This window comes from Schistocerca serialis, chromosome 3, assembly GCF_023864345.2.
Source record: "Schistocerca serialis cubense isolate TAMUIC-IGC-003099 chromosome 3, iqSchSeri2.2, whole genome shotgun sequence".
NCBI classification, from domain to species: Eukaryota; Metazoa; Arthropoda; class Insecta; order Orthoptera; family Acrididae; genus Schistocerca; species Schistocerca serialis.
This window is the reverse complement of record NC_064640.1, coordinates 429629491-429654011: the sequence shown is the minus strand read 5'-3', so window position 1 is coordinate 429654011 and position 24521 is coordinate 429629491. Positions and strand designations below refer to the sequence as shown.

The 24521-nt window shown below is 44.9% G+C and overlaps 1 protein-coding gene across 1 annotated transcript in view; it reads right to left on the bottom strand.

The window, feature by feature from the left end:
- LOC126470907 (nose resistant to fluoxetine protein 6-like) overlaps positions 1–21060 on the bottom strand; it is a 326632-nt gene extending 305572 nt beyond the window's left edge. The window contains exon 1 of the mRNA XM_050098938.1: positions 20868–21060. Coding sequence (XP_049954895.1) covers positions 20868–21060 — 193 coding nt within the window. The remainder of the gene's footprint in view (positions 1–20867) is intronic.
- Positions 21061–24521: the final 3461 nt, after the last annotated feature.

Genomic DNA, 24521 nt, shown 5'->3' with positions numbered 1-24521 from the left:
CTCCATTATTAGCTGATTGCACGATTTCGAAACAATCACTGGAAGCAGTCACTTGCATAAAGTATCTAGGAGTATGCCTATGGAGCGATTTCAAGTGGAAAGATCACATAAAACTAATTGTAGGTAAGGTAAATGTCAGACGAAGATACATTGGATGAATCGTCAGGAAATGTAGTTCACCTAGAAAGGAGGTAGTCTAGAAAACCATCATTTAACCAATACTCGAATATTGCTCGGTAATCTGTGATCTGTACTAGAGAGGATTTTTTGCGAGAGTAGAGCAGATCCAAAAAAGAGCAGCGCGTTTCGTCACAGGCTTATTTAGTAAGCGCGAAAGTGCCTCGAAAACGATCAGGCAACGCTACAAGAGAGGCGTTCTACATCACGGTCTAGTTTACTATAAAACTTTCAAGAGCGTATACTTCTAGACAAGTCAAACCAATATATTGTTTCCTCTCACGTGTATATCATGAAAATAACATGAAGGTAAAATTAGAGGGGTTTGAGCTCACATAGAAGCTTACGAAAATTTGGCTCCTTTTCACCGGCCATTGCATATTTTAACTAAAAATTATTGACGATGCATATTTTCTCTCTATGTTTACAATATTTTAAAAATTTAGACGGGCGGTCTCTAGCTCGATGTAGTTTTGATGTCTCACAGATTGACCGCGACCTAGAACTGCGTGCAATCGCTAACCGAGAGGCCACTGCCTAGCGAAATCGTTACAGAAGAGGAACAGGAACAGGCAGACAGAGTCAATCCTCCAGCACCCGCGCCCCCGGTTAATCCTCTCCGCTGTCATACCGTATGCATCGGTAACAAATTAAACTACACAAGCTTTCAGTCGCACGTCCATTGTTTCATTTTAGCTTTCTATTTACTTGTACACAGTTGAGCGTGTTTACGACGTGTAGTGTGTAACGTGTCGTGAACCATGCCGCCCGAAAAAAGAAACGTCGTTTCATGGATAGCTGACCAACCTGGAACAATTACATATGATGGACTTGTTTTATACTGTCGAGTTTGCGAGGAAAACGTTTCGTGCAAAAAAAGTTTTAAATAGACCAGCATGTCAAGACAAGTCTTCACATCGCAGAAATGCAGAAGTAAGGACGACGACAACAACTTCTGACAACAGCAAGTTGCAGAAGTAGGAATTTGTCGAAAGGTAACAAGAAAAGTCGATTTAACATGGATCTATGTGAAGCATTCATTGTAAGCAATATTCCTCTTCACACACTTACAATCCTTATCCTAAAAGGCTTCCTGCGCAAATACTGCTTAAATCAAAATATACCAGATGAATCAACATTGCGCAAAAATTAATTACCGACAATTTAAGTAAATGTTTTGGAAGAAATACGCAATGAACTCAAGGACAGCATTATCTGGATTTCAGTTGACGAAACTACAGACACTTGTGGCCATTACATTGCAAATTTAATTGTTGGTGCTTTAGAAGAAGAGCCTTCTTATTCCTATTTAGAGGCCTGCAAAGTACTTGATAAAGTAAATCATTCTACGATCGCCAGATTTGTGAATGAGGGTATTAGAAAAATATTTTCAGAAACTTCTGCAGATGAAAGGATGCTTGAGTTTAGTTCAGATATTTCTTCCTATATGATCAAAGCAGGAAAATCCCTCCGAGTATTTTATCCGAATTTTTTTCATGTGACGTGCTCTGCTTATGGGGTACATCGCCTTGCTGAAGAAGTACGTTCCACGATTGTGAATTTAAATAAACTGGTTACATCCACAAAGAAAGTGTTTCTAAAGGCTCCTGCTCGCTTCAACACCCACGTAGAAAAACTACCAAATGTGCCTTTACGTCTAAAACAAGTGGTAACTCGTTGCGGTACGTGGGTCGAAGCTGTGTTGTTTTACAATGAACATTTCGAGACCATTAGATGGTTAATAAACGACTTCGATAGGGCAGAGGCTTTGGCAGTTTGCCAGTGTAAGGAAGCTTTTAATGATTCCGGTATTAAAACAGGCATTGCTGTGATTAGTACTTATTTTTCCCATATACCTGCAAGTATTAAAAAGCTTGAAACTCTAGGTTTGGCGTTGAATGAATCTATTCAGTTAATGAATAAAATTATTCTAGTGAACTCCTCACTGCCGAAGGTATTCTTAAGAAAACTTAAAGAAAAGCCTGGAAACATTTTAAACAATAACCCAGGCTTTGAACCCTTGTACCAAACTGACAGTTTTTTTAATGGTACGGGTGAACTTTTACCAGAAACAATAAGTGCCAACAGAGCACCCAAATTCAGATACTGCCCAGTTACCTCAGTTGATGTAGAACGGTCCTTTTCCGTTTATAAAAATATTTTGAGTGATGGACACAATATTTGGGACAGTGTTTGGTCGTTTACGTTCACAGTAGTAGAAAAATTTAAAATAAGTTGTAGATGATACTTTGGTCCAGTCGTATTAATTAAAAGTTAATTCTGTTCAAAAAGTTCATGATTATTTGTTGTTTTTTAAATAAAATATTACGGACTTTTCGAGCGTGCCCCTCTGCGTGCGATATATCTCGAAGTTAGTCCTGTACATATCAATTGTTTCGCTGCGACTCACTCGCATCGCATCCGCTTGTTACCGACAACAATAACAAATAAGGAATAATTCTTGAAACACGGTATGCGTCCCCATTTTGCAAATTTGTAGAAAATAGTCCCAGAATGGCCCCCTTGTAACCTCTACCAGAAAGTATTCAGATAATGATATCAGCGATCTACATGCACCGATTTTGCGCATGGCCAGCGCTCTTCCTCGTAACTGATATGCACAGGTTCGACTCTGAGATATAATGCACGCAGTAACTACCATGTTGTTTTATTATTTGATCTTGCATATTTCGACACTTTTCATGCATTTGCAAGCATTTTTCATGCATATTAGGTTTAACGTTTTTATGACGCATTTAATCCGGTCTCTAGTTACATCATATGTTATACTTCAACAGAAAATTTCAGAATGGTTAATTATTGCAATTGTAGTGTACACAGTGGAACAGGTCTTATGAACCGTAGATGGTCTGAGTTTGCCTGAAATCGACGTCTAAACAAAATAATGAATACAGCTCTGCACTGTACAATGTAGTTCCCAATATTTACCAATAATCGTTCTCCCCATTGACTATTCAAGACTGGAACTGGAAAAAAGGGAGGGGGAAGGGGAGCGACAGTGATACACAGAGTACCCTCCACTATACACCATAAGGTGGCTTACGGAGTATGGATATAGACGCAGATATATGTCGTTCAAATAACCTTCCGTAGTCAGTAGGTATGCCCTGTTGCCAAAAGTTTCCGGACTTACATGCCTTTTCCTTCCAAAGACTACAGATATGTAACAAATAGAATTTATGATCTCAGTTTGCAGCTATTACCGAGTTGAGCCGTTGGAGGGAAAAGTCAAATAAAATTCTGATGCATTGTAGATGCAGTTTGTTTCCACTGTTCCTAAAGCAGATTAGATAGCTGTTGAGAGATTTATGGGCGAACTGGTCTTGCACGCGAGAGAAGTAGTGTTTTAGTCTAAAGATGTTCGGTGGGTTCTGGTCGAGTTCTTAATCAGGTCAGTCCAGCAAATCCACCTGATTTTGTTCGAGCCACTGATTAATAGTCTTCGTTTTTTTGGACAGTAACAGTGTTTTGCGAACAAGTTTATTTATGGACGACACAGCTTTATTAACATTAGGAATACATATACCACAGGTGATACATCGGATACAAAGGCAATTGGAACGACTAACAACATAGGTCCAACTGAAAAAAAAAAACACTATCAACGGCACCAAAACAGCGGCAAAACGTTTTACAAACAAAAGCAATATTAAATAGAAAACTAACCTTTTACGATTATCGAATCACTTGAAAAGGGAAGGCAAAATAGTTCGGAATTTGGGTCGGCAAAGGGATGATATTCGACAAACATGTCCGAGGAAGGAAGAAAGCAACCGTCGAAATGATTCGAGCACTACTGCCAATGCTACGAAGTATGGAACTAAAAACGAAAACAAAATTCAGGCTGTAAAAAGCAACCATCGAATACAGAGTGATATGTTGAAGTTCGGTAAGGGGAACAATATGCCAAACGAACATAAATCAACTATAAGTATTACACAAGAAATGCTTCAAATACAGTTTAGGAATACCCTGGTGAACCAGAACAGCTGAAATACACGAGGTACTACAGGAAAGCTACCTAAAAGAGAATATTAAGGACTGTGCACCAGGCCATTCATCAAAAGATGAAAATCGTCAGACCATTAGACAGAAAGTGTAAGGACAGTTTTCCCCAGTCAGCAGCACTTCTACAGAGTATTTGGGTACTCGTAAGCAAAATTTTACAAATCAATTTCTTCACAGATATAATTTTAATAACAAACCTTATCTCTCACACATAAATCGATATTGTAACAAACATGTTGTATGTTGTATGTTAACTGGGGACCTAGAAACGACGGAGAGGCTCCGTCCCCGCCGCAGCCGCAGTGGTCCACAACCCTACGACGACTACCCCACAGTCCACTTCACCCCTCCGCCGCCCCACACCGGTCCCAGGGTTATTGTGCGGTTCGGCCCCGGTAGACCCCCCCCCCCCCCCCCCCCCCCATGGAACGTCTCACACCAGACGAGTGTAACCCCTATGTTTGCGTGGTAGAGTAATGGTGGTGTACGCATACGTGGAGAACTTGTTTGCGCAGTAATCGCCGACATAGTGTAGCTGAGGCGGAATAAGGGGAACCAGCCCGCATTCGCCGAGGCAGATGGAAAACCGCCTAAAAACCATCCACAGACTGACCGGCTCACCGGACCTCGACACAAGTCCACCGAGCGGATTCGTGCCGGGGACCAGGCGCTCCTTCCCGCTCCAGAAAGCCGTGCGTCAGATCGCTCGGCTAACCGGGCGGGCAACAAACATGTACAAGTATGACAAAACAAATGATCATATTTAAAAAAACAACATTTAAGGTTTTATAACTTAAGTAAAAATTACAGTACAATCAAAAATTGTACACACACACACAGATATATATATATATATATATATATATATATATATATATATATATATATATATATATATGACAAAAGTCTTCGGATACCTCCTAAGCCGGCCGAAGTGGCCGTGCGGTTAAAGGCGCTGCAGTCTGGAACCGCAAGACCGCTACGGTCGCAGGTTCGAATCCTGCCTCGTGCATGGATGTTTGTGATGTCCTTAGGTTAGTTAGGTTTAACTAGTTCTAAGTTCTAGGGGACTAATGACCTCAGCAGTTGAGTCCCATAGTGCTCAGAGCCATTTTGATACCTCCTAATATCGTGTCGGACCTCCTTTAGCCCGGCGCAGTGCGTGGCATGAACTCAACAACTCGTTGGACGTCTCCTGCAGAAATATTGGGCCGTGCTGCCACTATAGCCGCTCATAATCGCTAAAGTGTTGCCGGTGCAGTACTTTGAGCACGAACTGACCACTCGAATATGTCTCATAAATTTTCGATGGGATTCATGTCGGGCGATCTTGGTGGGCAAATCATTCGCTCTAACTGTCCAGAATGTTCTTCAAACGAATCGTGAACAACTGTAGCGCGGTGTCATGGCTCATTGTCGTCCATAAAAATGACGTCCTTGAATGGCCGTAAATGGTCTCTAGCTAGCCGCAGATAACCATTTCCAGTCAATATCGGTTCAACAGGACCAGAAGACCTAGTCCATTCCATGTAAACACAGTACACGCCACTATGGAGCCACCACCAGTTTGCTCAGTGCCTTGTTGACAACTTCGGTTGGTGGTTTCGTGGCGTCTGTGCTACAGTCGAACCCTACCATCAACTCTCACCAACCGAAATCGGAACTTATCTGAACAGGAGATGATTTTCCAGTCGTCTAGCTTCCAACGGATATCGTCACGAGCACAGGAGAGTGGCTGACGGTGATATCGTGGTGTCAGCAATGGTACTCCTATCGGTCGTCTCGTGCCTTAGCCGATTAACGCCAAATTTCGCTGCACCGTCCTAGCAGATAATTCATCGTACATCCCACATTGATTTCTGCTGTTACTTCACGCAGAGCTGTTTGTCTGTTAGTGCTGACCACTCTAAGCAAATGCTGCTGCTTTCGGATGGTAAGTGAAGGCCGTCAGCCACTGCTTTGCCCGTGATGAGAGGTAATGCCTGAAATCTGGAATTCTCAGCACCCTTTTGACACTGTGAATGTCGTAATATTGGATTTCCTAATGATTTCCGGAATGGAATGTCCCATGCGTCTAGCTCCAAGTGCTATTCTGCGTTCAAGGTCTGTTAACTCCCATCGTGCCGCTAAAATCACGTCAGAAACCATTTCACCTGAATGACATTTCCGCCAATGTACTGCTCTTCTGTACCTTGTGTAGGCGAGACTACCGCCTTCTGTATATGTGCATATCGCTATCCAATGAAGTCTGTCACCTCAGTATACACTGATCAGCCAGAACATTATGACCGCCGACGTACTGTCGATACAAACCCGTCCAGGCGATAGCAATGTCACCTTTCGAGGAATGACAGTTAGTCAGACACACACACGGTGCATGTAATATCAGTGAGCGTGCTGTTCGTGTGCAGAATGGAGACCGTGCGCGATCTACATGTGTTTGACCGAAGGCAGTTTGCAATGGTCCGGAGGCTCGGCACGAGCATTTCGGAAACGGCACGACTTGTCGGGATCGAAGAGTGGAAAGTGTCTTCAACACGTGACGAAACCAAGGAGAAACCACGTCCAGACGTCGTGGGGCTTGGCGGCCACCTCTCATTGCAGATGTCGGACGTCGTAGGCTGGGCGGACTGGTAAAATAGGACAGGCGGAGTGCTGTGGTGGAACTACCACTTTAATGTCGCGAGAGCACAAGTGTGTCCGAACACGCAGTGCACCGAACAGTCCTAACGATGGGCCTCCACAGCCGAAGTCCCATGCGCGCATCAATGTTAACACCACGACATCGGCAACTAAGCCTGAAATGGGCACGTGACCGTTGGCACTAAACGTCGGTGCAGTGGCAGAGCGTTGCATGGTCTAATGAATCCCGGTACCTTCTTCATCATGCCGATGGGAGGGCGCGAATCTGTCGTCTTCCAGGGGAACAACTCCTTGACGCCTGTACTGCGGGGCGGAGGCAAGCTGGCAGCGGCTCCATTACGCTCTGGCGCATTCACGTGGGCATCCATGGGTCCAATGTAGCTCGTGAAAGGCACCATAACGGCCCTGTCGTACACTGGTTGCAGACCACCTACATCCCTTCATAGAGACCATGTTTCCCGACAGCAGTGGCATTTTTCAATAAGATAATGCGCCACGTCAAAATGCCAGGAGTGTGATGGAGTGGTTCGAGAAATACAGTGGTGAATTCCAATTGATATGCTGACCCCCCAACTCACCAGATCTGAATCAGATCGAACACATCATGTGACGGAACGTGGTGCTCCCTCCGCGGAATTTACGGGAATTAGGCGACCTGTGTGTACAGAAGAGGTGCCATCTCCCTCCAGTGACCTACCAAGGCCTCATTCCATCCACGCCACGACGCTTCGTCGCTGTTATCCGTGCCAAAGATGGACATACCGGCTATTAGGTAGGTGGTCATAGTATTCTGGTTGATACGAAGGTTGGAACTTAAATAGTGGCAACTATTTATTCACAACCGATACAAAAGAGTTACATGTTTGCACCTGTTACTGTCCTTCAAAGTAGTCACCAGCGTTGTGTAGAACTCATAACCAGATGTGTGGAAGTCGTAGTATACCGTTAGCAGAGTCTGTTCTGTTGATGGTGAGAATGGAGCGGTCTACTGCCTGTCGAATCTCTGGAACAGTTCTGAAGCGAATGCCACGAAGTGGTTCCTTCATCTTCGGAATCAAATAAAAGTCACAAGGACATAAGTCCGGGGAGTATGGTGGATGGTACAGTACTTCCCAGTCCCATCAACCGAACAGAGCAGCCACAGTTTGCGCTGTATACGTCCGCGCATTGTCGTGCAAAATGAAGGGTGGGTTGCGCAGAAAGTGTCGCCGCTTCTTTCGCAAAGCTGGTCGCAGGTGGTGCTCAAAAAACGAACGGTAATACTGTGCATTGACGGTTTGCCGTGGAAGAACGTAATTCGTTAGGATAACAGCATCATAGATGTACATGAGACTCACCATAATTTTAGACTGTTCCATTCGCACCGTCAACAGAACAGGCTCTGCTAAAGGTATACTACGCCTTCCACATCGCTGACAACGGGTTCTACACAACGCTGGTGACTACTTTGAAGGACAGTAACAGGTGCAAACATCTAACTCTTCTGTATCGGTTGTGAATAAGTAGTGGCCACTATTTAAGTACCAACCCCCGTATATATATATATATATATATATATATATATATATATATATATATAGGCTGGGAAAAACAATAAAACGTGCAATGGACGGGGCTCTGGCGACTGTCAGAAATAAACAGCTATCATGGGCTGCAGAATTAGGTTACTTAAGAAAGGAGATCCGCATGCGGATCTCCTTTCTTAAGTAACCTAATTCTGCAGCCCATGATAGCTGTTTATTTCTGACAGTCGCCAGAGCCCCGTCCATTGCACGTTTTATTGTTTTTCCCAGCCTATTTGCTGGCTGAGTTATTCCTCTCGTCCCTCTGGTTATAGCGTTCCCTTAAGAGTCATGAGTCAGCTTTTTGAATATTACAGTGATGAACCACGTCCTGTTTAAGCTCCACTACTATGCATATTGTATTTTGATCGCTTGTAGCTGACTCATCATCTACCTACCACTCTTTAAGACCCTCAAAGTCTTCTCTTGAGTCAAGTGTTACATCAATATTTGAACTAGATCCTGCTCTGTTTTGATATATCGTTGGGTTATTAGTCCTGTTTACGATCATTAAATTGTATTCATCGATTTAATCCATTAGATCTAGTCACCTAGCACCAGTGCAGTCACTATTCCACAATACAGAGGGCGCACTGACGTTAACTGTCAAAATGTATTTTCTTTCTTCTGCCATCAGAACTGCGCGATTCATACGCTCTAAGTAAACGGATAATTTACAGCTTCTGTAAAGAAGTAAAGTGCGATGTAGAAAGTTCCTTCATTACACAGTCTATGGTCGCTGACGCCTTTCAAGACTTTCTCTCTGTTGTAATAAACTTGAAGTATTCAGCAACAATCGATGCCTAACACGCAGGGAACCGATCTCTTATCCGACCGTATTGACACCCCAGAGGAACAAAGTTCCTGATGGTCTCAATGGCCACAAAGCTCAGCTGCGAGTTGTCACTCTACTGAGGACGTTCTCCAGTGAACGGAACTTAACGGTGTCGCCAAAGCTGGCTGTGTGACGTCAACCGGCTGTCCTCTAATATGGGACCCATTCTCCCATAAAACAGCGCCTGCGCTTTTGTTTTTATTATGCCAATGACGCCAATTTTCACCGCATTTTGAACTATCGACTAAAATACGCTATGACCTTTTAAAATTTCTGCCGTTCTTGTAGCCATTCCAGCGCACGCACACTCTGCGTGTCTCTTAGTTTGCAGATTTCTGTTTGGAACATTAGCATAACATACGTTAAATGACAACAAAGCGTTATGTGAATTCATCAGTACCATGAGTTTAGTGTTCATTATATTTTTTTATTCCCAGAACAGATGAAAATGTACGTGGCTTTCATTGTGTATTTAGTATTTTTCTGTCATTACCTGACTACTTTTGATCATAACTCCAAAAGTTCCAGACCTGTATCCTTTTGAGGCAAATTTGTGAGTGCTTCTCTTATTTTCCACATCAACTACCGATTTTCTTTGTTGTTTAGTTTATTTGAATTCATACTTCTAGAATTCTTCAACTAACACCGTTCTTCCGTATCACGTCTTAACTGCGCTGTCTCTTTATTTGTTGCATTAATGTTAAAAGTATTTTGCTTGTTTCTACATGCCACGACCTGTTTGCCTGATTAATGCACCAATTTCCTTGTCAGTGCAGGAGTCCTAACTCAGGTCTTTCAAAATCTGAAACACCTAGTTTTTTCCTACATTTTGTTGTGGCCTCTATTTGCAGGCTGTTCCACATATTTACAATGCACATAATTTACTTATCTCTCGTCATATGGCATTTTATTTCCGTGTGTGCTGAAGCTGTTTCCTGAAACTACCTATGGAAGGGAGTATTGATATCAGAGAATTCATATAAACTGTCTGTGTTTCAATAGATTTTCTGGATGGAGGAATACATTCGTCTGTATTGAAGAGCGCGGAGGAATGACGTTTCATATTTTATTTTGATGCAAATAATTTTAAGGTGACATCAGAGAAACTTCAAGTTGTCTTTCAAGCTTATTGATACTCATACGAAATCTTCGCTTGTACCGAACATTCTAGGAAACTAGGAATACAGAAACAGATAAAATACCACGAGCACCAGCAGCACCAACTCCTCAAACCATTAAAGCTCTACCGCTAGCCACAAGCGAAGTCCCTCTAACAAGAGGACGGCGCCTGCGCGGAATCACCAATTTCAACCACATTCGTGGTGTATGCACGGCTTGACCAGATATGAAAATGACAGAAGCTGGATCTACAGATGGCCAAGCGTTTGGAAAAAATAGCATTTTTGGCGCGGGTCGGGCAAAGCATGAGCTATTTATGTTAACTTAACTTCCGAGCAGTGGTTGGTTTGGTGCAGAGGAAAAAGTACTGAAGGGTATTCAGAGAGTCGTTGGATTGTGTCCCTATGCGGAAATTTTGTATTTAAACTTTCAATTTTTTATCTTACTTACACTACAAATAAACTTAGACAGTTCGAGATATTTTGTGTTCGATGTGATGAGATCGTATGTGCAGGAAAACACATTTCTTCTGTTAACTGACTCTTGGGGACGACCAACAAATCCACAACTACACGACGAGATTTTTCAATATGATGAAGGATTACTGTCGTGCAGTATTAAAGCGATTCCACACAAATGCACACCACTAGTGCAACACTGCCTGTTTTATCGGGAGCTAAAGAATTTGCATTACGCATGAAATGGCTCTGAGCACTATGGGACTTAACATCTGAGGTCATCAGTCCTCTATAACTTAGAACTACTTAAACCTAACTAACCTAAGGACATCACACACATCCATGCACGAGGCAGGATTCGAACCTGCGGCCGTAGCGGTCGCGCAGTTCCAGAATGAAGCTCCTAGAACCACTCGGCCACAGCGGCCGGCATTACACATGATTTGCTGTCAAATTATGCGATGAGAGATAAAAGTTTGCGAACGGAAATTGAGTTTATTTTTGCGTAGAAGCTTTAAAACAACCATCTAAATGCGGCGTTTATGACGTGTGCAAGATGCCGAGAAATCTACTGCTTCCACTGTTTTTGCGATGAATATTGCCACAACACGTGTAAACCATCAACTGTAAAATAATACACGTACCTAATTTAATATACGAAATTCTCGTGTATGCTTTACAGCCTTTCCTCAAAATTTATTCGCAATCGCAAATTTTAGTTTGTCTTTCCTTTTCGTGACTTTTATGAAAATACTGGTACATACAATATATAGAGCATTATTTCGGTATACGTGTAGTGTAAGTAAAGCAAAAATTGAAAATAAAAAAAAGGTTGCAGGTTGCGACTGGACCCACGGTTCTGTACTTTTTCAGCTGCGCCAACCACTGCCTAGAATCATCGCTAACATAAATGGTTCACGCCTGTCCCAGCCCACGCCAAAAATGCTAGTTTTTCTAAGTGCTTGGCCATCTGAAGCTCCCACTTATGTCGCTTTAATTTCTGGCAAAGCCCGCAAATAGCCAAAAACTGGCCGATAACGGTGATGACGAGTATGAGCAGTCCCCCTGTAAGACTCCTCCACGGGTTTCAATAAAATGGAAATGTTTCGCTGTAAACTGCAGAAAAGTGTACGCATAATCACAAATTGTTCTCACACAAAATCATCGTTTTATAGAATCAGTAGAAGTATAACAAAACAAGAGGATACAGTACGCTTTTTCCGACGTCAAGGACATTTTGATGATGTGGTTCTTCAACCCAGGAGAACGCCATTGACGAAAAACTCAAACTTTGTTGACCGAGTGGAATGTCATAATTATTAAAACATGAGACTCGTACCGAAATAAGCGGTGTTCGAATTTCTTTCTGCTAATCAGATTCAAGTTTATGATGGTTTCACATAATACCTTCAGACGAATGTTTGAATGGTTTCTATATGCAAGCAACGGGCGAACTCTTTCGTCATTCTCGACCAACCCTGTCTCCGTATTCGAAGTCGATAACGCACGCCAGTGCGGTGACGCTCCACCGGAAGTGATCGGTTTGGTTCCTGGTGGCCCCCCACATGCAAAGAGGTACTGGCTTATACGAGGGTTGCCCAGAAAGTAATGCACCTCATATTTTTCTCAGCCGAAAACAATGCTACGATTGCGAAACGTTACGTATGTGTCATTTGAAGTCTATTGAGTGAGCGCGCCAAGTTTCCGTCACTTTCGACAGATAGCGTAGCTGCAGGACAGTTTCGAAATGGCGTCTGTAAATGATGTACGTTACAAGCAACGTGCCGTCATTGAATTTCTCACTGCAGAGAAAGAAACTGTGGGAAATGTTCACAAACGCTTGTGCAAAGTCTAGGGAGCATCGGCTGTCAGCAGAAGAACAAAGAAATGGCTCTGAGCACTATGGGACTTAACTTCCCCTAGAACTTAGAACTACTTAAACCTACCTAACCTAAGGACGTGACACACATCCATGCCCGAGGCAGGATTCGAACCTGCGACCGTAGCGGTCGCGCGGTTCCAGACTGTAGCGCCTAGAACCGCTCGGCCACTCCGACCGGCACAGAAGAACAGTTAGACGCTGGGCATGGAGGGTGAGGTCATCAGAAGCCGGTTCGGCGGAGCTCCACGATTTGCAGCGGTCGGGGAGACCATCCACGGCTGTCACACCTAACATGTCATTCACGAGGACAGACGCATTACTACTCGCTAGCTGGCACTGCATCTGCCAGTCAGCAATGGAAGTTCACACAGTGAAGCACTGGCTCCGCCACCAGGACAAGGATTGGTACCGACAGGCCATGCACGCCCTTGTTTCGCGCTGGAGGATGACCATAGAACGGGATGGAGATTACGTGGAAGAAGAGGGTGGGTAGATAAAACACCATTCTTTTATGTGTGTAATTCTCATTATGTTCCATAAAGAATTGTTGAAGAAAAATGCGGTGCATTACTTTCTGGACAACCCTCGTACAACGCTATTTGGATATACACTACGTGATCAAAGGTATCCAGACATCTGGCTGAAAATGACTTACAAGTTCGTGGGGCCCTCCATCCGTAATGCTGGAATTCAATATGGTGTTAGCCCACCCTTAGCCTTGATGACAGCTTCCACTCTCGCTGGCATACGTTCAATCAGGTGCTGGAAGCTTTCTTGGGGAATGGCAACCCATTCTTCACGGAGTGCTGCACTGAAGAGAGGTATCGATGTCGGTCGGTGAGGCCTGGCACGAAGTCGGCGTTTCAAAACATCCCAAAGGTGTTCTACAGGATTCAAGTCAAGGAAATAAGAAAGTGCTTAAAACATCAATGCAGGCCTGTGCTGTGATAGTGCCACGCAGAAGAACAAGGGGTGCAAGCCCCCTCCTTGAAAAACACGACCACACCATAATACCACCGCATCCGAATTTTATTGTTGGCACTACACGCGCTGGCAGATGACGTTCACCGGGCATTCGCCATACTCACACCCTGCCATCGGATCGCCACATTGTATATCATGATTCGTCACTCCACACAACCTTTTTCCACTGTTCAGTCGTCCAATGTTTACGCTCCTTACACCAAGCGAGGCGTTGTTTGGCACTTACCGGTGTGATGTGTGGCTTATGAGCAGCCGCTCGACCATGAAATCCAAGTTTTGTCACCTCCTGCCTAACTGTCATAGTACTTGCAGTGGATCCTGATGCAGTTTGGAAATCCTGTGTGATATAAATGAAATGTCGTGTGACGAGGACCTCACGTCGGGTAGACCGTTCGTCTGGTGCAAGTCTTTCGATTTGACGCCACTTCGGCGACTTGCGCATCGATGGGGATGAAATGATGATGATTAGGACAACACAACACCCAGTCCCTGATCGGAGGAAATCTCCGACCCAGCCGGGAATCGAACCCGGGCCGTTTGGATTGACAGTCTGTCGCGCTGACCACTCAGCTACAGGGGGCGGACTCCTGTGTGATGATCTGTATACATGCCTTCCTATTACACATTACGACCCTCTTCAACTGTCGACGCTCTCTGTCAGTCAATAGACGAGGTCGACCTGTATGCTTTTGTGCTGTACGTGTCTCTTCACGTTTCTACTTCACCATCACATCGGAAACAGTGAACTTAGTGATGCTTAGGAGTGTGGAAAACTCGCGTACAGACGTATGACACAAGTGACATTCAATCACCTGACCACGTACGAAGTACGTGAGTTCCGCAGAGCGTCCCATTCTGCTCTATCACGATGTCTGATGACTACTGAGGTCGCTGATACGGAGTACCTGGTAGTAGGTGGCAGCACAATGCACCTAATATGAAAAACATATGTTTTTAGGGGTGTCCAGATACTTTTGATCGCATAGCGTAAATTCCAAATCTCTTTGTAGTTGCTCGTGGAATGATGACATGTGACACTGTAGATGGTAATGTATTCGTGAAATGGAGCCTTTAACATCGGTTTGTACTATCCGATATTCGCTTCCTTAGTGCCACTACCACGATGCACTGTCGTCCTTCCTTTCATTTCTGTACTCAACTACAACAATACAAACGCAACAGTAAATCGCACTAGATCTCATCATAGACATGCCACGACACATACTCTGATTCGCATCTGACAATTCGTAACACGTCGTACCAAGGTGATGACAAACCACCACCTCGAGAATGTTGCTCTTTTATGCAGAACAGCATTGCCCACATTTTCAGTATAAGACTGATATTAGGAACTCATTGTCCAACTGGAATAGCTTTCTGATGCTAAATATCCCTCTGTCAACGAGACGTTATACTGTAATGTTCCTTCGTCTTTGATCGAAACGTTTTAAGCACCACAGTTAATTGTAAGAGAGAATGTTGGACGTAAGACTTCCGAGTGAATAATGTTTTTGAGATTCTTCAAGTATCACAACCTTCAGTGCTTCCTGTAGCCAATAGTAAACAACCACCATTCTCTTCATGACAAATCGATATTTTCTAACCTCAACGGCTGCATCCTCAACTTGAAACATCTTGATTTGGTATTATAAATCCATATTTACACGTGCGTGGATATCTGTATTGGAGTTTGTGGCATTGTTTTAGATCGGCGGGTATTTAAATAATTAGAGCTGCAATTCTCTGTGGCTGGTAGAACGGCGACCTGAGTCTATTAGTGTTGTTCATATTTAGCGTTGTTACCAGGCTTGGTAGGGTGTATAAGGAGCGTGAACAAGGTAAAATGTGTAATGACGACTGAAGAACACGGGAATGCCACTTACCCGCGTGAGACTGCATTATCAGCGCCTGACAGAGTTTGAAAGGGGCCTCATTACTGGTCCCCATTTCGCCGTATGGTCTGATCGTACGATACACGTATTTGTGGGGCCTTCTGATGTGGCAGTGACCGGATATAGGAATACATGGGAAGGTGAGGGTAGGTATACTTGTCCTGGAGGTTCCGGTCGACTGGTTGCTGTTATCTTCTCTGTAAGAGTCAATCTATGGGCTCAGAATGTCAGTTTTCGACAAAACAGCATTAAATTATAGGAACTGAGATCCGCCTTTTATGCAAACAACTAATCTTTATAGTGCTGAAATATGTTTCGATACACTTACGTCATCATAAGTGGGTGCGTTTAATCGTGTTTTATTCTCTAGAATTTTAGGTTCTGTACGATCTTCTTTACATTAATCTGCAACAGATGAGGATGCGGATGAGGACAGGTGCCACGAAAATAACTATGACAAGCTTTACAATAATGCAAGGAAAGTCCTACCTAACCTAGAATACTAGATAATTGACCTGACTGAAGGTACCCATTTATGGTGGCACCAATGTGTCGAAACATATTTGGGCGTTGAAAAGAATAGTTGTCTGCGTAGTAAGCTGGTCTTCATTCCTGTAAATTACAGACAGTTCGTGCAATGGTGTGACAAAAAGAAGTGAAGTTACTTACGTCTCATATTAAGAGCGGACTTCAGAGAGTAAATTACATATTATTGGGGCATGCCAAGTAACTTTTATTAAATGATACACTGCACTTCAAAATGACACAGATATATGACACCACTTTTCAACATAGTCATCAAGTGTCTGTAAACAACAGTCCGAAATTTCTACAAATCGCTCATTTCCTCGACGATAGGAATCCGCCCCCTGGTCGCGGAGCCATTCTAGATTTTTAGTTCATTCTACAACTGTTGTGCGAACGTCTTCATGGTTGGAATATCTGTTTCCCCTCCGATGTTCTTTCATGTTGCTGAAAAGAAGGGAATCGCGTTGTGCAAAATCAGCTCTTTCCTATCAGCATTACTCACGACTTTGCGACGTTACTCAAATTGTGGGCACCATTTCACTACGGTTGGACGCGACAACGCATTTGGTCAGTACACCGCTAGAATTTCACGGTGAATCTGTGGGCAATTTAGACGTTTTGATCACAAGAATCGTAGTACTGTCACGCGTACTTCAACTTTGGATTACGTTTCATTTTGCCGCGCAGTTTCAATCGCACACTGTGATGAACCTGTTAGAATATTGCTGCGCGGTGTGGGATCCTTACCAGGTGGGATTGAAGGAGGACATCGAAAGGGTGCAAAAAAGGGCAGCTCGTTTTGTACTATCACGTAATAGGGGAGAGAGTGTGGCAGATATGATAAGCGAGTTGGGATGGAAGTCATTAAAGCAAAGACGTTTTTCGTCGCGGTGAGACCTATTTACGAAATTTCAGTCACCAAATTTCTCTTCCGAATGCGAAAATATTTTGTTGAACCCAACCTACACAGGTAGGAATGATCATCAAAATAAAATAAGAGAAATCAGAGCTCGAACAGAAAGGTTTAGGTGCTCGTTTTTCCCGCGCGCTGTTCGGGAATAGAATGGTAGAGAGATAGTATGATTGTGGTTCGATGAACCCTCTGCCAAGCATTTAAATGTGAATTGCAGAGTAATCATGTAGATGTAGATAACCGCAGCAGAACTGTGTCCTCCGGAAAACCGGAACATATACTTTCTTCTGGCAATGAGCCACTCTTGTTGCACGTGTTCATAGCGTGGTACGACATGTGTAACTCACTTTCTGAACTCCCTACGTAATATAAAGTTCTTACACTGCAGGCTTTGACGGTTGGTATTTATATCCATTGGCTTTATGGGTATTATTCCTTGATCTAATACACAGAAGTATGTCTCAGACCAGGCCTGTTCAGGGGGCGGCTAGGCGAGCGCGAGCGACCATGTGCGTTGGCCGCCTGGGTGATGAGCGCTCGTAGTAAAATGGGATGGTCAGATGTCATTATGTACTGCAGGGGAAATACAAACTGAGCGCTGCCTTCAGAGGAATGACCGTGTGTTAAGTTCGCAGTGGCCTCAGACGCAAGCGTATATACAGTACTTAACCCTCCACCGGTCGCGTTTTGCAGTCGGTACAATAGCCAGACACGTAACGATATAAATGTTTATGAATCTGCAACAAACGGGTGAAGAGGGGCGGGCGGCAAGAGTATTGTCGCGACGAATAGCTGATGCCAGTATTCCGAGAAGTTGGCCGGGAACGATGGGTAGTTAAAATAAGCCAGGCGTTTTACACAATACAACGGCACGAACGGTGAAGGTTAATGGCCCAGTGCTTAAAAGCGGAGAATAGCTCTTTTTAAATCTATGAAAAGCGGCATTATGGCCGTCTTAGGAACTTCACAGCTGAGCTAGACACACCAACATCAATTTACAACACGTCAGTGCTGGATGTCTAGCTGCAGTTAGAACTCACAGACCTGCAGTGTGACAGGTAGTTGCGTGATATATTTCGTGATAAAATAAGTGTTGTAGACTCGTGTAAAATGCTTACGCAACATAAATTTTCATGAGTTCACAAGTTGGCAGCTACGATTATGCCGATCTTTGGACCTACATATTTGTGCGAGCAACTTCTTTCCGCAGTGAAGAGAACCAAATATACCCACAGGAGATCAGTCACAGACCGCCACTTAGAAGCTCATCTTCGGACTAGCAGGGTTCAGAAAGTGATACCAGAGACTGATGCTTTAGTGAAAAGCAAAATATGTAGGAATCATTGTCAGTCTGCATTTTCATGTTTAACGTGTGAATAAAGTAGTCATATATAGAAGTCTATGTCAGTTTAAACTTATTTCTAAAACGACATCATCATAAGGCAGCATCAGTAGCAAGAAATATCACATTTCCTACTTTGATACCCTATGTCCTTCGCTTAATCAGTTAAAAGAAATGTAAGTTCCATTTCATTGTAATTTATCATCAGTGCATCAGTCTCAGAGAATAAATTAGCCACGAAATGCATTAATTAACCACCGCGAAGTGTCACATCTCCGTAGATCTAACATTAACAGTTGCAGAATAGACTCGTTAACAATATTTCTCGTGCCTAACTGCTTTGTACCGATTCCTCCTCTCCTCCCGTTTCCACCCGCCAGTATCACCGGTTGCTCTCTGCTGAGGCGTGAGGGCGAGCCAACACGCACGGACAGATCATTGAACTCTCCTACCTTAGACCACGGCCATGCCCATAAAACCAATATCACTTGTTATTAGGTTGTTGCCACAGCCAGTTCATTGCTAAACAATAGTGGCTTCACCTTCCGCCGCGATCTGATAATCCTATGAACTTCCAAATTATAAAATAATAATAACAATTTTGTGTGGCTCAATGAATTTCGACTGACGCCATTCCGTCAGCTCTACATCAGTTATCCAGCCGGGGAATGGTAAGTTGCAGTTTAACGTGGAAGCCGGACCACGTGTCCCTCCTGGCAATTTCTCACGTTGTAGACATGTGAAGGCTAAATTAAAGGCAGACTCAAAATTTCCGCCTACCAGGATCCGATCTCGCGACCTCTCGGTTTCCTGGAATGCGCTTTATCACTAGACGACCATGCTCGACGATTAGAAGATAAAGCATAGCTAGCCGGCAACTGTGGCCGAGCGGTTCTAGGCTCTTCAGTCCGGAACCGCGCTGCTGCTACGGTCGCAGGTTCGAATCCTGCCTCGGGCATGGATGTGTGTGATTTCCTTAGGTTAGTTAGGTTTAAGTAGTTCTAAGTCTATGGGACTTATGACCTCAGATGTTAAGTCCCATAGTGCTTAGAGCCATTTGAACCATTCGAAAGCATAGTTATTGTTAACGCGGATGCATCAACTAGTAAGCAACAGCACTGGGCTATACACTGAAGTGACAAAAGTCATGGGATAGCGATGTGGACATATATAGATGGCGGTAGTATGGCATACATAAGATACAAAAGGCAAGTGCATTGGCGGAGCTGCCATTTGTGCTCAGGTGATTCATATGAAAAGGTTTCCGACGTGATTATCGCCGCACGACGGGAATTAACGGCGTTCGAAAGGGCAGTGGAAGTTGTAGCGGGACGCATGGGACATTCCATTGTTAGGGAATTCAATGTTCCTAGAACCACAAAGTCAAGAGTGACCCGAGAATACAAAACTTCAGACATTACCTCTCACTATGGACAACGCAGTGGCCGACGAACTTCATTTAACGACCGAGAGCGGCGGCGTTTGCGTAGAGTTGTCGTTGCTAACAGACAAGCAACACTGCGCTAAATAACAGCAGAAATCAATGTGGGACGTACGACGAACGCATCCCTTAGGATAGTGCGGCGAAATATGGCGTTAACGGGCTATGGCAGCAGACGACTGAGGCAAGTGCCTTTGCATCGACATCGCCTGCAGCACCTCTCCTGGGCTCATGACCCTAGGGTTGGACCCCTAGACGACTGGAAAACAGTGACCTGGCCAGATAAGTCCAGATTACAGGTAGTAATAGCTGATCGTAGGGTTCGAGTGTGGCGCAGACCACACGAACACAAGTTACATTCAACAAGGCAGTGTGCAAGCTGGTGGTGGCCCCATAATGGTGTGGGCTGTGTTTACTCGGAACAGACTGGGTCCTGGCTATGTTCGGAGACTTGGAGACCATTTGTAGCCATTCAAACGTGTGTGAATTCTTGAGGGACAAAACTGCTGAGGTCATCGGTCCCTAGACTTACACACCACTTAAACTAACTTATGCTTAGAACAACACATACACCCATGCCCGAGGGAGGACTCGAACCTCCGGCGGGAGGGACCGCGCAGTCCGTGATAAGGCGCCTCAAACCACGCGGCCACTACGTGTTTTGCAGCCATTCATGGTCCCAAACAACGATGGAATTTTTATGGGTCATAATGAGCAACGTCACTAGGCCACAACTGTTAGCGATTGGTTTGAAGAATATTTTGGACTGTTCTAGCGAATGGTTTGGTTAACCGGGTAAAGCCCGACATGAATTCCATCGAACTTTTATGGGAGATAAGAAGGGGGTCAGATCATGCTCAAACCCCGCAACGACGACACTTTCGCAGTTATAGACGGCTTTAGAGGCACCGTGGCTCAGTATTTCTGCAGGGACTTCTAGTGTCCGTGCCATGGCGAGTTGCCGCGCTATGTCAGGCCGAAGGGCGTCAGACAAGATGTTAGGAGGAATTGCTGGACTTCTGTCACCTGAGTGTAAAATGTAGGCGCGGTGAGGTTACTCACTCTTGAGCGCCCAGACGTGTCTGCGGTCGGCGGCGACCCGCAGCTGTGAGAGCTGTCCGCTGCAGGAGGAGTTGGAGGCGCCCGGCGGCGCGGCTGCGGCCAGAGCGTACAGCAGCGACTCCTGCGCCAGGAAGGCGTTCTCCGCCGCCGCGGCCGCCACAGCCAGAACCGCGAGAACCGTCAAGCGCCACATCGCTGTCAGTACTGCGGCTCTCCGGCCCTCTGTACGTGCCGGGCGGCCGCGCCAGACGTGGAGGGGGCTCGCGGAAGCCTTCCGGTGCCGTTCTCCTCCGCCACCGCGGCCACGAAGACCGGCCGCCCGCCAGAGAAAGCTCGCCAATCGCCGTTTGCGTAACACACGCTCGTTATGGAGCTCCGTTTCATCGCCGTCTTGCGGGGACACATCACAACTCCTTTCACTTACTTCGAGCGCCTTCGAGATTTACTGGATTTCCAGATGAGGATCTTTCTTTGCCATTATCCATTTGTATTTGCACTGTCCACTCACATTAATGTGACCACCCGTCAAAAGCCTGCAGTGAGGACCACTGCGAGACGTGTAGGAAGAGAGTGCGTGACGTTCTGAAGGGTATCGACAGGGATGCGAAGCCATGCCTACTCCGATGCCGTGCCCAGCTGCGCTAGATTTCTCGATTGAGGATCCACGGCGCGAACAGCCCACTTTAGGTGGTTCCGCATATTCTCGACTGACTTTAAATCCATGGAGTTTGGCGGTCGAGGGAGTACGGTAAACTGATCCTGGTACTCTTCAAATGCACATACACTGCGAACTGTGCGACACCTTGCAATATCCTGCTAGTAGATGCCACCGCGCCGTGGAAAGACAGAGTGTATGTAGGAGTGGACGTGGTCTCCAAGGATAGATAGATACATTTGTGGATTCACTGTGCCTTCCAGAATTACGAAATCAGCCAAGAAATGCCACGAAAACATTCCCCAGACCATCACGCTCCTTCCTCAGTCCTGTACTCTTTCCTCTGAGACGTTTCACGCCGTACACGCCAACGGCCATCTGTCCGATGGAGCATAAAACGTGACTGGCCACGTGCCACCACTCAGTTGATCTCCAGTTGAGGTACTGGCGTGCAAATTCCATCCTTCGTTGCCCGCCGGTGAACAGCAGTCAACTAGGGTGCGTGAACCAGGCGCCTACTGCGAAGTCCAATACACATCAAGGTTCGCTGAACAGTCGTTTAGGAGACACCTCGGTTCGTCTGGGCGGTCAATTGATCAACAGTTGCACGTCTATTCGCCCGTACTCATCTCCACAGTCGTCGTGGTATACCATTGTTGCCTCGGCACCGGTTTTGGATTACGTCATTTTGACATGCGCGGTTTACCTTAACACAACAGTATGCGGGCAGTTTACAGACTTAGCCGTTTCGGTAAGGCTTCCACTCTTGGTCCGAAAGCCAATGACCATGCCCTTCTGGATGTCAGATAAAACGCTCCGTTTCTGCAATACGAGAACGACTGCACTGTTGTCTGCGACCCACCGGCACGCCATATACACTGAAGCGCCAAAGAAACTGGCATGCGTATTCAAATACAGAGATATGTAAACAGGCAGAATACGGCGCTGCGGTCGGCAACGCCTACATAAGACAGCAAGTGTCTGGCGCAGTTACTACTGCAATGGCACGGTATCAACATTTAAGTGAGTTTGAACGTGGCGTTATAGTCGGAACACGAGCGATGGGACATAGCATCTCCGAGGTAGCAATGAAGTGGGGATTTTTCCGTACGACCATTTCACAAGTGAAGTGTGAATATTAGGAATCCAGTAAAACATCAAATCTCCGACGTCGCTGCAGCCGGAAAAAGATCGTGCAACAACGGAACCAACGACGACTGAAGAGAATCGTTCAATGTAACAGAAGTGCAAGCCTTCCGCAAATTGCTGCAGATTTCAATGCTGGGCCATCAACAAGTGTCAGCGTGCGAGCCATTCAACGAAACATCGACATGGGCTTTCGGAGCCGAAGGCCCACTCGTGTACCCTTGATGACTGCACGACACAAAGCTTTACACCTCGCCTGGATCGGTGAGCACCGACGTTGGACTGTTGATGACTGGAAAAATGTTGCCTGGTCGGAAGAGTCTCGTTTCAAGTTGTATCGAGTGGATGGACGTATACGGGTATGGAGACAACCTCATGAGTCCATGGGCCCTGCATGTCAGCAGGGGGCTGTTCAAGCTGGTGGAGGCTCTGTAATGGTGTGGGGCGTGTGCAGTTGGAGAGATACCCTGATACGTCACGATACGACTGTGACAGGGGACACGTACTTACGGGTAAGCATCCTGTCTGATCACCTGCATCCATTCATGTCTATTGCGCACTCCGACAGACTTGGTCAATTCCAGCAGGACAATGCGACACCCCACACTACTTCAGACATTAGTCGAGTCCATGCCACGTCGTGTTGCGCCACTTCTGCGCGCTCCCGGGGGCCCTACAAGATATTAGGCAGGTGAACCAGTCTCCTTGGCTCTTCAGTGTATAACCTCCACTGTTAACGCCGCCACCTGCCGTATGTAAGTGGTTACTGCACTTTGACGTCGAACATTGGCGGTAGTGACATTAGTGTGAAAAGACGGTGTACTAATTAAGATCTCGAAAATATCAAGCTTCGACAATGAAACTTGGTGATGGAGGAGAATGCGTCATAGCCTGATCTCGTCGGTCGATTACTTCCAACATTCTTCACCTGTTACAGTTTGCCAACATCCCAGGAACTCACATGTGGCAGTAGGGCCTCTGAAAACCTTACACATGGTACCGGTCTGCAAAGACTTGAAAAGTTTCTCGAAACAATCTTGACCTTAGTCTTCTTTCCTAACGACCTAACATCGTGAAACATGCAGTTCGATTGTCACGTTAATGTCAAAGACATTGAAAGAAAATGATTTAAATTCAATTAACACTTCATGCAATGTGCTAAAATGACACATCAGACGCAATAACATTTGAGGTCAAAAAGTCTAGAATGAAACATCTCAGGACGAGCAACAAATATCTGTGATAAGAAAAAATAGCTAGCGTCGCACCCCTTAATATTAAAAAGGATTTCGACTTTCAAATATGCATCAAATGTCATGGTCTTAAATTTTCTTCCCGCACCTACTACGACGACTAGTCACAAATTTTTAATTACAGCCTCGAAAAAATCAGACTGCGACAATATAACTTGCTGTCTTATAAGTCCTCCTCTACATAATCACTCTTCAGTGCAACACATTTTTCCCAACGATGGTTAACTGATGGAGACTTTGGTCATACTGGTTATTTCCGTTATGATGTTACAAACTTTTAAGGAATGATGGAGAAGGATAACTGTATCAATATGAGATAAGGGACACTGATCCGAAAACAACCGATTCGCAAGCTGTACTCTACTGCAAGCTCTTTGCATTCCATATTTTGGGAGGAGATAGTACGGACCAAAACAAGAACTATTTGTCTGGTAAACATGGGCTCTATAATGCATACCTTAAGAGGTACGAGCACTTGTTCAGTAGAAGAGACGTGTTTCACAGTAGCAACGATAACAAATGCTCATAGCTCTTAAGCTATGCGCTTTAGAGCCAATGACTACCAGACATTTTTTCTTGCTTTGGTCGATACTACCTCCT